Source organism: Stegastes partitus, unplaced genomic scaffold (genome assembly GCF_000690725.1).
Source record: "Stegastes partitus isolate 25-593 unplaced genomic scaffold, Stegastes_partitus-1.0.2 Scaffold108, whole genome shotgun sequence".
NCBI classification, from domain to species: domain Eukaryota; kingdom Metazoa; phylum Chordata; class Actinopteri; family Pomacentridae; genus Stegastes; species Stegastes partitus.
The window spans coordinates 760,634-775,173 of NW_007577839.1; the positions used below are offsets into that span (position 1 = coordinate 760,634).

Below are 14,540 nucleotides of genomic sequence, written 5' to 3' on the forward strand. Positions count from 1 at the left end.
GAGCCGCGCAGAAAGGGGTTAAAAATTAAGTCCACACAGTCTGAAATATTAAATCTATTTTGGTTTTTAATGAAGGAGGAGTGAATTAGGGAGGAAATATGAGAGTAGATTATTAAACCGAGAGCGAGGAAGAAGGGAGAGGGAAAAAGTGGAGAGGTGTGTGAGGGGTGAGGGGGTTGAAATCTGTTCACGGTGTTTTAAATATTAAACCTATTTCAAGTTTAATGAAGTGCAAATACTATGGGGAGAGTCTTAACTGGAATACAGAGAGGAAGGGGCCGAAAGGGGGATCCGATTCATTATTTCAAGTGTTCACCTTTAGACTGCGGAGACTTGGGGAGAGGAGCGCAGGGAGAGGAAGGAGAAGGGAGAAGAAAAAAAAGAGAGAGAAAGTTTATGCGGAAGTGCAAACTAGAGGGCAGTTTCGAGATCACCTGTCTGCAGGCCCCAGGTGAGTCTCCGAGAGGACGGAGATCTTCGCTGGAACAAGCGAAAGCATGCGGCGCGCTAACTGCAACGCTCTTGAGCTCACAGGAACAAACAGGACACGGTTCTACAGAAAAATGATTTCTTTCTTTTTTCTTTTTCTTTTTTTTTTTTTCCAAGCATGTCTCCGTGGGCATGTGTGTTTTTGTGTGCGTGTATTAGCGGTTGAGGAGGGGAACTCTGAGGCCACAGAGCGGAGAGGAAGAGAGTTAGATAAAGATGTTGGATTTCAAAAAAGAATTTCGATGTAATCAATGTGCAACAGCTAGAGGGAAATGGAAAGAACAGCCCACGTGTGATTGAACTGTTCACGTCTACATAATCAGATGCTCTCAGCTGTGTGTATGCGAGTGTGTGTACATCACACCGGCCATGTACCGGATTGCCAAAATCCCCCAAGCTGCCACTAAAGGTCACCATGTGTGTGTGTGTGTATGTATGTGTGTGTGTGTGTGTGCGCGCTTTAATACCAACAGAAAACACAAAAAGTATTTCCAGTGCTGTTATTATGTGGGATAAAGATCAAGTTGGTGTTTGCCCCAAGTATAAAGGCAGTAGGAGAGAAATCAATCGTTAACTCATGTTTTCACCAGCTCTGGCTTCTTCTAAATCTGAGAGGGCAGGTGCCAAAGACAGAAAAAAAAAAAGGAGTTCTGCCTCTAAAACGACAAATCCGCCTTTTGAAGAGGTGACACCTACTTTTATTAAATGAACAAAAGCAGGAAATGTAAACAAAATACTGAAATTTTCAGAAAGTAAGGCCTTCGTGGACAAAGAAAGTATTTTAGAAATACTTAGTCACAACTGTGATGCAATCCTTTCCTCATGTATTGTTATTTAAACTGCTCCGATGTGTGAAGATATTTGTAAGACAGTAATATATAAACATATATCAACACATGCACGTCTATTTTTGGGATGTATCGTTTGATATGGAATTTGGGATGCTACTTTTTTATTAATCTGGTAATTGCACAAAGTAAGCTTAAGAACAGAAGAAAAAAAAATCAATAGAGTAAGAATAGGCCCTTCACACACAAAGCAAAACAAGAACAGGAAAATTGCATCCTCACATTTAAGAGGCTGGAGCCAGCAAATGAACTTTTTGCCTGACAAATAATCATCATTAACCAACAAACTGATTAACTGAATCCTCAATTCAGCACTACATGAATGACACAAAGAGGAATATACACAAGTGTTTAAACATTGTTGACTCTTAATATTCAAAAATGCTGCCGTCTTTGATTCGCAGGCGCTTTTTTAATCCAGGTCTGGAAGAAGCAGCTGGGGGCCAAACTAAAAATAATTTTAGGTAATTATTTAAAGGTTCAGGACATAAGCAAAGCAGGAGAAGTACAGACTATTTAAAACTCTGCTCCTCAAAAATTGTCACCTCCAATATAGCGTTGAGGAAAAAAAAAAAAAACATACACATGATCGGTTCGCTGAAATGCAAGCGGTGCCGATTTCTTCTCTCCGCTTCACATGCGAGATTTCAAAGATTTGTGTCAGCAGACAAGGTGCGTCTAAGAACTGCGGAGATCAAGCATTAGCGAAGCGGGAGAAAAGGATGCTGAGTGCTTAGTGGCCTCAGTAATGACATCAAGTGAACACAGCAGATGTTTGCAAGGGAAGGGGATCTAAAGAAAACAAATCCTAATTCCTGCAGCTGTTTATGTCAACACGGGCACATGGCATTTTCATGGGATGCTTTGAAACGGCTGCTGCGCTAATACGCCGAGCCCTTACACAGTCATATATTATCCTTATATTACGGAGTAATCCAGTGGAAATCCTTGGTCAGGCAGCCCCCAGTGTTGTGTGTCATATGTGCGTTTCTAATAGTAAAGCACTGATTACAGATGAATGGGAGAGAGAGAGAGAGAGAAAGAGAGAGAGAGAGTGTCCAGGCACTTCTCATCAATAAAGAATGAAGCAATTAAGCTAATCTCAGACTGAAGGTGCCCTTTCTCCTTAATACCCACCATATCCCTTCATGGAAACCAACAACTGGACTTCATGCAACAACAGCCCCACCACACATTAACAGTCCCTTACCTTAATGCCACAACTACCCACCTACACAAAAGAATACTGCTGAAACAATTAGTCGATTAATCAATTATGGAGTGCTCTCCAGGTAGACATCTTGATAGATTATATAGCCAGTAAAGCGCAAGTGTAATTAATACCATTAATGATGGCTGCATTCTGTTTAGACGTGTCTGATATTGTGGCTGGATGAAGCCATCATTACTGCCATTATTTACACCTTTGCTTTTCCAGCTGTGGCAGCGGAGAATGTTTGCTGTGAAAATTGCTCAATCAACACAAACTTAAACGACTATTTTGATACTAGATGAATCATTTATATGCAAACATTACAGGTTTCCAGCTTCTAATATGTGAAGATGCTCTCTGATTTGTATAATTGACAGATAATTAGCTTTTTGTTCGCTTGAGTGAACTTGTTCCGCACACACACCGGCAAAACTAATCAAATAAAGGATGAAATGAACGGTAATTACAGAGTTTGTTGCCTAAAGAGTACAGTAGTGGACCTGCAGTGGACACATCGTTCAAAGAAACCAATGAGAGCTTTTCATTTTTTTTATTTGGAGGAATAATGCAACAAAATGTTGTGAATGTTTTAAATTACTTTTCATGGTGAAATTAATATAATATAAATAATAATCTGTGCAATATTAATACTTCTCTCAGCATTTCTATTAATGAAAGAACATATGCAATACCATTGATATGTGCATTACTGTTATTTATAAAACTAGTACTTGTATATTTTTATTTTATTTCTATACTGATATCCCCTTTGCTGCTGGAACTGCAAATTCCCCCACTGTGGGATTAATAAAGGCTTATCTTATCTTATCTTATCTTATATTTTTAATTTTGTACTTAAAATATTTCATCAATATAAATGTTCTTCCATGTGTAAAGCAACAACTGAAAATCCAAATTATCATACTTATTAAGCAGATATTTGCAGACCTTATACTGACCATCGGAACAAATCCCAGTGAGTTGCTACAGGCTAAGCCGATGGACCATCAAAAAAAATAAAAGATCTGTAAAGTTGTTCATCTCTTTACCGGTTCTTTCTGTGTGCCTGAACATGGGAGTGTTTATATGTAATCAACCTTCATCAACTCGACCTGCCCGCCCCCCCCTCCACCTCCCCCGGGCCAATCTCAGCGGATAAATCCAAGCCCTGAATTTCTTTCCCAGTACACACTTAGATAATGTAATCACGTTCTAATACACTAGCATTAATAGTATTACATCACTTTCTAATTCTTAGGCCCCATCCATTTGCCTGTTCATCTGATTCAGATCTTTGACTGCAGGTCACAAATTCCTGGACTTAAGCAGACTTAAGTACGCTAACTCTAGTAAACTCACAGACTTCCTGTGTATTTTTGGACCTGACTTGCATGATAGAAACAAAAGAGCACTCTCACAGGCAAAACATCACCAACACAGGCTCCCACAAACATAACGTCCTCACTAAAACTTCTTCAACAGTCCCCCAAACCTTCACTAAGCACAAAAACACCAACTCCCCCCCCTCGCCGCAACCTGACTCAACGCACAATAGTGAAACGTATCCTGACATACACCACCACTCTGAGGTTTCACTGCTAAATGGCAAAGCCGTCCCTTTAAAGGAGACCCAATCCGCCAATTCTTCGCCATTTTGAGCCCAGTCCCAAAACCCGGTCACAAGCGAGGATAAATGGTTGTCTTTTGGCGAACACCATGCGAGTCTACACCAGCAGCAACACTAGACTTCCTCTAACCTTTAGGCGAGAAAACACCTTTCACATTAACCACAGCCAGACTTAAACTCTACCTTCCACCACAGCACAGAACCATGGAACTGGCCAGTGGTCTTAATAGTGCCATTTACTTTGACGGTGTGTGTGATTATGCGTCTGTGTGTGTGTGTGATTCTGAAGCTCTAGACAAGATGTACTCGGCCACCATAATAAGGTCTGACTGCAGGTCACAAGATCCGGGACTTAGAACACTTAACAGTTAAGCAGACGAACCGTCATAAGCCCACACATATGCTCTTTCCAATCCACATTTCTATTTTGTCTCTCTGTGTTTTTTTTTTCCATCTCTCTTTCATTACCCCTCTCTTCTACCTCTCTTTCTCTCTTCCGTTTCCCTCCTCACGCCCTTTCCAGAAGGTCCTTCCCTAAACCCCAGAGAGAGGGGGAGGAGCCTGGGATGGCGAGGACACGCTGGTAATCCGTGCAGTGACCCAGGTCAATTCAATTATCCTGTTTTCTTTCGCTGCGCGATGCGTGTGCCCATTTCACAGCCAACTCCCTTAATGCGCCCAGGATTAGCTTCTCTTACTTTTAATGATCTACCTATCGACGCCTTGGGCCCCACAGCACACACACACACACACACACGCACAGACACACAAACACACACACAGGTAAGTTTTTCATGTCTAAGTTTTAGCGTAAAGGAATTTGCTAAACAATTCCGCAAGGCTGGGAGATCAAGAGAGGCTTTCTCAAAATAAATATGTGTTCATGAGTGTGTTTGTGTATGCATTTGTTTGTTTATGTGGGAGTGTGGCTTACATAAACTGCAGTAAAGAGAGGATTGTATTATCCATCTGCATTTACCCAGGCTTCACCTTACACCTCCAAGATTTGAGATAATCATCTTAGGCCTTACACGTTAGTGTATAAGCTCGCTAATCTCAACCCCGGAGGAGGAAAAGAGGTCATTTTATACTAGTAAACTGCGCGGATGGCTAACATGCATTGAAATATCAATGCAGGATTCAAATTATTTAGCACGACTGTACTATATTGTGAAGTGTCGGGCACACTGTACCGCACATGAGCTCCACAAAAGTCAACATAGCAATGCTTCAGTGCCACTACTGACCTAATGGTTAGAAGAGGAAGTTTAAAAGATAAATTAGATTTTGCTACAGTTAGGTGTTGAGATCACACTCTCACCCAATTATCTAACCTAATCTTATTATCTCACCAGTCATTCACTAATTACATGACTGGATAGCTAAGTAGAGGCCAGCATTACGAAACTGTAGCAACTCAAAGTCATCAAATCAGCTCTGCAAAGACTTTTCCAAGATGGAAAGGCTTTTCTTTTTTTTCTTTTTTTTTTGGCCTATCTCCATACCACCAATTTTGAGATCCTGTCCAAGCTAATTCCACCTGCTGTGGTGACATTAAACTGATAATCTAGCCACTAAATCCTGAACACACCTGCCTTGTTTTTACCATTGCTGCAAAAGCACTTTCCACAAATAGGAGACTGAACAGTGTCAGAGGTTAGTCGTCCTTACCTGGGATGTCCTGCCCGTTGTAGTTCCATCCAGCCACAGCCAGCATGGAGGGCAGAGGGGATCCAGGCCTACTGTCCCTGTCCCTCTCCCTGTCCCGCTCCCGGTCCCAGTTCCTCTCAGCCTGCTGGGTAATATGTCTGACTGTGTCCTTGTTCTTCCTGTTCTTCCTCCGCCCCGACCCTGACAGGGGTTGCCAGGGCCCTTCTCCACCTCCTCCACCAGCACCACCAGCCCCTTGCTCCCCCTGGCTTTGGGCTGCGCCCCTGGGAGTGTCCCGGGGATGAGAGGAGGAAGCAGGGGACACCTGTTCTTCTTTGACAGTGACAGGCCTATAGTCATGTGGCCAGGCGGGCTGGGAGTCGTGGCAGGCCTCCTCCTGGCTCTCGTGGCTCTTGGGGGGTTCTTGGTCCTCTTTTCCATACGTGCTGCCTCCCTCGTGGCAGCTGGCGATGGCTGAGTCCCCAGAGGAGTTGGCTGGGCTGGTGCGGCGCGCCAGCCAAGGGGAGGTGCTGCGACCAGACATGATGGAGGCCAGGGCTTCAGAAGCCATGCCCACTATCCCCCCTCCTCCACCTCCTAAACCAGCTCCTGCAACACCGCCTGCTCCCGCTATACCCACTCCTCCTCCACCACCTCCGCCTCCTCCACCTCCGCCGAGGCCAGCAGCGGCAACAGCTCCCATTTCAAAGTCGGCCAGTTCGTCAGCCATCTCAGAGCGGATGCTGATGTCCAGTGCAGCCTTGATGAAGCTGTGGCAGGCCTGGACAATGTCTGTCATCTGCAGGTAGCTGGCGGCTGACATGACCTCGATCACATTCTTACTGGTGAGGGCAAGGTGCGCTGAGTACATGAAGTCCAGAATGGCTTTAAAACCCGTCGCCGTGACGATGTCCAGGTGAGTGACAGTAGTCTGGTGATGAGGCTCTGCCCCTTTCTTAACCTGCAAGGTGAAGAGACAGAGCGTTACCTTGCTTGTTTATCTCGAGCTAAACAGGAATCAACCTTTTATTTCTTACACACATCGTCTGAAACTGCTTCATTCTTTGAAAAGACACACAAGAAAAAACGTTGTATACGAAACCCTTTACCTGGCAGTAAAGCGTCTTGAAGTAGCGTGAGGAGCCCAGGAGGACGTTCTTATGGGCCTTGAAGATCTTTCCGTCCACGATGACACAGGCGTCGCAGAGGATGCCGTGCTGCCTCTGCTCATTGAGCTCTCTGAGGAGCTGACGGTAGTGAGACGAGATCTCCATGTCCTCCTTCCTGTTGTTCATCTGTGTAGCTGAACAAAAGCCTCTCCTCCAAACATCTGCTGGGAAATGAAAGATGACACACCAGCAGCACAAATTAGGATGTAACATTTATCAAAATAAAGTACGCTGCCCCATTAAACGTACAATCTGCACATTTGATTGCTGTAGTTTTACAAAGACGTACAGCAGCAGAAATGTAGAGCACAGAAGCAGTGAAATCTCTGTCGTATGGTATATTTCCAGAGAGGAAACGTCTCCTTTCAGTCCATATATACGGCTGGTAGCTCTATGCAAATCACTGATTTCATTTACATGTAACGTGCCGAAAAAAATAAGTAAATTTAACTGAACCACTCCTTTAAAGATAAGCCAGGGTAAGGATATGTCAGTAATGACTGTGACATAAAAACAATGACATCAATAGAAACCACATCTCAACTGCTGTAGTTTGATGTCTAAAAACAGCCCAGTAACAAATAGTCAAAAATCTCTGTTTAAACCGTGTCTGACAGGTTCATTTATGTGTGCGTGGGAGTGTGTGTGTGAGAGCGAGCGTGTGTAAGCTCATTAAAAATGTCAGTTAAAAAGTGTAACACTTTTACAAAACAGTTTTGAGCTAGAAAAACACCTCATTTAGTACAGACCACTTTACCATTAAATTTATCAATAAACACAACCTCAGTTCCTTGTTATTTTTTTTTACTTTTTTTTCATCTCATTTCGACTGTGAATATTCAATCAGCTGTCTAGTTAAGACGGAAATTCACTCTTGAACCTTCACCTCAGCGTTTCAGATCTTGCATAGTTCAGTCTGGGTTGTGAACACAAAGTTTTGCTGAAAACTACAGAGAAAGGACCCTTAATGACAATTTGCAGAGCTGCTCAACTGTCAGTGAATGAAGATCCAACTCTCGGTATTCGTTGATTCACGGCGTCGTTAGAGGAACGCTGCTATAGTTTATTTAACATTTTTTTTACAAAATAAAAGCCACAGAGAAGCTCACGATTTGAATGTTTACTATCTATCAGCCCATAAAGTTTACTCTACTTCTGGCTTTCGGGCACACAAATATTGATCTCCGATGTAAGTGGACTTTCGCTTGAGTGTAGATAAAACATTATAGCTGGTGTTTTTTTTTTTCTGCTGTGCACAAGTTAGATGACATACAAGAGGCAATGTGAGCTCACACAGAAGTGAAGGGGGATGCAGGAAGAAAGGCCACGGAGAGGGGAGTGCAGAAGGAGACAAAGAGAGAGAGAGCAGTGAACATCGCTATGTTGAACCATGCAATGAGGTGGCGGGAAAACAAAGAGAAACCACATAAGCCCTAGCAAACACAAGCATGCATACACACACGGCGCGAGTAGAAGAAGACGAGCGCACACACACGCGCGCGCACACACACACATATTCAGGCAGTACATTAGCCAGAGCATTAGCAGCCGCCGCTCCTGCTCTTGTCTCGGTGAGGGCTAAATCGCGAGGACGCAGAGTGTTACCAAACGCAGCAGTGATTTGTTTTGGGAACGCCACAGCTGTCAGCTCTCATGGGCCATTCTGAGAGATGACAGCTCGGGTTGACCAAGGTGACAGCAGCGTTTGCTCGGGGGCCGGCACACTTCAGGTCATGTTTAGCAAAGCTCTGCTCAACCTGATGGCTTGTAAGATCAGATAAATCCACAGTGTCTCCCACGTCCACTTGGACAAACACACCTCCTATGAACGGCGGCGGACAAGCGGATGGAGTGACGGCGACAATCGCCGAAGCCTCCCTTGCTCAAAAAAAAAAACAAATAGATCGATGCATTTCTAGCTCAACACCTTTCACTCTGGTTGGTGTTTCTTAAAGTAATAGAAAGAACTGTGAGGAGGAAGAAACTCGGATGCAGAATAACCGTGTCCCTCAGAGTCTCAAAAGGCAGGTTTTGACGCAAGTGTTTTTATCCTCTGCCTCACACATTTCTTAGAAAAAAAATCTATTGGCAGTCTAACCTTGAGATATTCTTTCCTACATTGCTTGATGGAGGTATTGAGAGTCTTCACCTTTAACCTTTAGAGACAAACCGAGCAGCTTTAAAGACACAGCAGTGCTGCTCCTCCTCTCTCTGCTCTTCTTCTCTCAGGGCCACTGATACATTCAATTGTATAGCTTGGTCTATAAGATAGGCTCCGTCTCAGAGCCATATAAAACACAAAAGGAGTCATTTATTCACCAAGACATATTCCTCCCATTCCTATTCCTCTTTCTTTTTTAAATTCCAGCCAATGCATATGGCAAAATAAAGGGTCACTGTACAGTATACATCGGTCAGCAGCTTCCATTTGAGACATGTATCTGATAGCAGCTCGGAGGAGGCAGTGAAAGAAAACCAGCTATACCGAATCAGGAGCTGGAGCAAGACCGCCATCGCTCAAGTGTTGCATTTAGGGGCCACCCGTCTCTCCCTTTCTGCCTCTTCTACCATTTTCATAGCCCCAGTTTCAACACCGGCAAGCTCTCGATTAAACAAACAACATGCTAATCACAGCCAAAGGAAGGCATTCACCAGGAGAACCGGTGGATTTAAAGGGTCTCTTCACCTAAATTACCAAAAAAAAAGGAAAGAAAAACACTGACCTCTGCGTTATGAGTTAAGATATTCATCTATTCATGTCTGAAATTTGTGCTTCCACACAAACGCAATTTAGGTGAACGGAATTTTGTATGAGGCAATCAGCATTTATTCAAACAAAATTAAGCGGCGGCAAACTTACAGCTTCTCGAATACGAGGATTCAATGCTTTCCTTTGTCATGACAGGTAGTAAACTGAATTTCTGTGGTTTTTGGAATGTTGGTCGGACAAATGGGACGCTTTAATACATCCTCTTGGTCTTTTGAAAATTGCGGTAGAAATTCTAACTATTCTTTGAGATTTTATAGACAAGAGGAATAATTGAGCAAACCAGCAGATTACCAAAAGAGGAAATTAATCATCACCCTGAGCAGCTCTAAACAAAATTTCATGCACCTTTTCTGTAATAAATTGGCAACAAAAATGTACGATACACAGTAGATATCGCTGATCTCGGACATTTTTTTATTTTTTATTTTTTTTAAATGTGCATTCCACAAGACGTAAGTGAGAAAATCTATTTTTGTGTGCTAAAACTTAATTAGAGCAACTCTTTCAGTTGTAATTCATGTCCAAACATCTGAGTGTGGTGCCGCACTCCGATACAAGGTTTCTCCAGGAGCATCAAAAAAATAAATAAATGCAGCAAAGCTCGTGAGTTTGTGCAAAACGCGCGGCTACGACTGCACCCGAAGACGTTAAGCGGTGCCTCAGATTTAACAAAAACAATGATGAGCGCAGGATAAAACAACAGCAGGGACCGAGAGAGAGAGAAAAGGAAAAGAGAGGGAGAGGTCTAATCAGATTTATTGCTTGAACAGACTCAGAGACATACTGAGTTAGTAGTTAGGTAGAGAAGAGGAGCTCTAATGGAGTGCGCTGTGACCTCTAAACTCTTTGCTTGCCTAATTGGCTTGTTTAATTTCAGCATGTCCAATTCCCTCCAGTCAAAGACCCCCTTTACAGAGGAACCAATCCCAAGCTACCCCTACACAAACACCAAAAAAAAAACCTCTCCAATGTTCATCCCATCTTTTCTTTCCTACTCCATTTTTCTCCCCCACGAGCTTCGACCATCAGCCGGACTCAAAACCCATTCCTTCTAAGCTTGTGAGCACAGCCTTGAAATATAGCACACTTTTTTTTTTCTTTTCTTTTTTTTTTCAAATATACACTTGACACAAGATGGCAAAGTAAGGTAAAATGAACTTGTCAAACAATCAAGTATAGAGAGAGACTTTTGCGTCTCATCCAAAGCATTAGCAGCCTCACCAAGGCTACAGAGACTAAAGCCTGCTTTCAGGATGTCACACGGCAGAAAAAAAAAGCTTTTCATCCCTCGCTGAAATTTCACTGCAAAAAAAATAAAAAATAAAATAAAATAAAGCAAGGAAAAAGTCATCAGGAGGCAGGCTGACAGTCTGTGAGCGGTTATTTGTGGTCAGAGACGATTGTTTCAGTAAAGCATGCCACCAGAGCTCCAAGTCCCTGTCACCCTTCTGAGGCCAAATCAAAAGTGACTGTCCTCCTTAACCCCTCCTTTCTTTACACGCTCACAAAATCAAGCGCCCCCTTCCCCTCAACACACACACACACACACACACATACACACAGTCGCTCCCTGCCCCTAAATACACAAACACATGCAAGAACTAAAAACACCCACATTCACACGCTTAGCAGAGCCGTCATGGCATCACACCCGGTTTGTCCTGGTCACATCACAGCAAAGTCACTTTAGGCCCCGGCCAGACAACTAAAGAGATGAGACGTGTGATGGAGTGAGAGAATGGGGCTTCCTCCTTCTTGTGTTTCTCTTAATGCAGCCTGTCCCTCCGAGCCACTTCTCTGCCTCCTTGACCGCACAGGACCGAGGGGAGACGGAGCGCAAGGTCCTTCTGGATCAAAGGCAGAGCGATACTTTTGTTTGTGCGGGGGTTTAACACGGAGCTCTCACAGAGGGCTAACTTTGCGATTGCACGAGGTATTCCCGCATCGCACTGGATGAAGATGCTACGAGATGTCAAACGTCTTTACACAAGGTGATAATACATGATTACACCACATATTTTAGCGAATAAAACTCACTCGAAGCGCATCTTCTCTCTGGCGTTTGTTGATTCCCTCTTCATTAACATTCCTGTCAGCAGGTACAAGGTTAAACTGGCTTCATGTGTAAGTTCGCACCATTTAAGCAGTTTCATACACTTGCAGGTATATTTATTCTGAATTAAGGGATTTCCAGCTGGTCAATGCAAATTATTATTTAGTGGCAAAACTTCCACTGTCAGCTAATCACTCTCCATTCGAATGGTGGCACTCTGCTCAGCAAATGGAATAATTCTGCTCATTATTTGATAAAATGAGTTTGGCATGTCAAACTGAGTGAACACGGAGTTCACACAGCCCCCTTTTAAGTGGTCAAATAAATAAATAAGCCCCTCAATAAACCCAGAGAAAAAACAAACCGACAGCATTAACAGACTGAACACTAAAAAAAATCCATGTGAAATGCAGACTGAACCAGTTTTTGGAAATATTTGTTTGCATTTCTGGTGCATCTTGAATATGAATATAATTTTGCAATAGTTGGTTTCAGCAAAGAAGTTATAGAGCTTATGCGTTACTTCAGACACCACATCACTGATGCACCAGCCTCTGCAGATTGACAAATCTCCTCCTCCTCCTCCCCAACCTCCCCCTTTTTAAAACAGTTCAATTTCGGGGCGCCGCTGGTTGAGCTGGCGTCCCACGTGCAGGGCTACAGTTCCAATGTGGAGGTCATGAGTTCGAATCCTGCTCATGACCCTTTCCCACATGTCCTCCCCCCCATTCTTCTCCCCTACTTTCCTGCCTCTCTCTCACTAACACTATCCAACAAAGGCCAAAAAAATAACTTTCATAACCATCTATTAAATAACTAATCATTCTCACCCAACCGGTCGAGGCAGATGGCCGCCTTTCCTGAGGTTATGCCGGAGTTTTTTTTAGCAGCTATACAGCCCAATGTTCCATTTAAATGTTGGTGGTGACCAAAAAAGAGCTCAAAGAGGGTCAATATTAACATTACACTAGTCAGGTGGTGAGCAAACATTTACTGAATGAATAAAAAGAGTAAATGAAGATATTTGCACTAATAAACCTGTTCAGCAAAGTGACATATATTCAGCCACGCAGGTTAAAAGTTGAGTTCGGGTTACATATGAGTTGAACTTGTCCAAACACGGCGCTGCAATAAATCACTAATCGTTACGTATCGATACATGATCGATTTATCTAATTTTTACATGAAAGCATCGTGCATTAGCACTGACTTCCCTCCTTTTAACATCCCTGCCTTTAGATTGGCATCGTCTTTGAAAATCAGCAGGGAGGATTCAATAAAAACTGGCCAGAGATTGAAGAAGTGAATGAATGTGAGGAGGAAGGGGGAGGGAATCATCAAGGCAGGACTCAGTAGCCAAGAGCTGGCATTTATGTTGTCAACCATCCCAGCTTCATGCCACAGCTACATTTTTTTTTTCCCAGTTAAGCTAAAAAAGCAACATGTTCGCTTTTGCATATTTTCTAGTAGTGACTTGCACCAACACACTATCTTATCATGGGAGGCAGTTTCTGTGGAAAAGGCAAACAGGGTGGCGGATCTGCATTAAATGAATTATGTATTATGTAAAGCTTTCAAAACAAAGTGCAATAAACGATGAACTTTATATGAAGAGAATGTCTGACATGACGTGCAAATATCTATAAAATCTAAGAGAAAGGAAGTTTTTTTTTTTTCTTTTGGAAGAGACTTTTTTTTTCTATATAGTAAAAGAAAAAAAAATACAAGAAAAATTTACAACATGCAGACATGCAATTAAAATGATATTCTGCTGGCCAATACACGCACTGTTCTTCAAACTTGGCAGTATGATAGAGGGCAGCCATTACTTTCCGGAGTACTCTCTACTTAAATAAAAAATAAAAGTTCTATTAAATTTCAAGGTTTATTACCATTATCTCCAATATAAACCTGAATGTGTGATAAATGTTGCTGATGTTCGACGTTCAGCACTTTGCAAATACGAAGTAAGGTCTTTATGAACATGGGATGTGGAGACACAGAAACAGAGCAAGGTGAAAAGTCCAAGAAAGAAAACAAGTTTTTTTTTTGTAAAAGTAAAGCTGGAGTAGGAGAGAGATAAAGAACAGTGAAAGACAGTGAAAAGAGAGATACAGCAGAATCAGAAGACACAGCAAGGCCGGAATGATAGAGACGGAAGATAGAAAGAGGGGGAGACAGGAACGGAGGGGAGAGTGACTCAAGCAGCCAATATTTTTTAAACAGCTTTGCTTCCACTCAACTGGGCATCAAGGCCATTATCCCGGGGTTAATCCCCAATCCGACGGAGCTGGCAGCCTTCCGGGACAAGCCAGGGTGGCAGTCCATCAACAAGGCAGACAAAAATAACACACACACACTCAAACACATGCACATGACACACAGCCCAGACGCAGGCAGGCAGGCAGGCATGCAGGCTGCAATTATTTATAAAAAATAAAAAAATAACACAACAAAACAATTTGCTGTAAATGGTTTGTTCTTAGCTTCTTTGTCCTTTATTTTCCATTGAAAACAAACTATTGTTCGTGTTTGTCTATCATTTTATCTCTGACTTCTTCATGCCTCCCTGTACGTTTTTGTGTTGTCAGTTTCCCTTGTTTCTTTTATCACACACCCTCCATCTGTCCACCTTTATTTTCTCCACCTTCTCCCCCCCCCCCCCCCACCCCCACCCAGCTCTAATCGTGCCACATTTTGCACCTCTACCTCACTCTCCCT

General features: G+C 42.9%; 1 protein-coding gene across 2 annotated transcripts in view; it reads right to left on the reverse strand.

Moving 5' to 3' along the window:
• Positions 1-14,540, reverse strand: part of LOC103354463 (zinc finger and BTB domain-containing protein 46) — a 64,598-nt gene that overhangs the window by 35,765 nt on the left and 14,293 nt on the right. Inside the window, exons 2-3 of one of the 2 annotated variants that reach the window (XM_008277844.1) lie at positions 6,937-7,157; positions 5,849-6,788 (exon numbers count right to left, since the gene is read on the reverse strand). In XM_008277844.1, coding sequence (XP_008276066.1) covers positions 5,849-6,788; positions 6,937-7,122 — 1,126 coding nt within the window. In that variant the 5' untranslated portion in view covers positions 7,123-7,157. Of the gene's footprint in view, positions 1-5,848; positions 6,789-6,936; positions 7,161-14,540 lie in introns of both variants that reach the window. The other variant, XM_008277843.1, reaches the window with a different exon arrangement.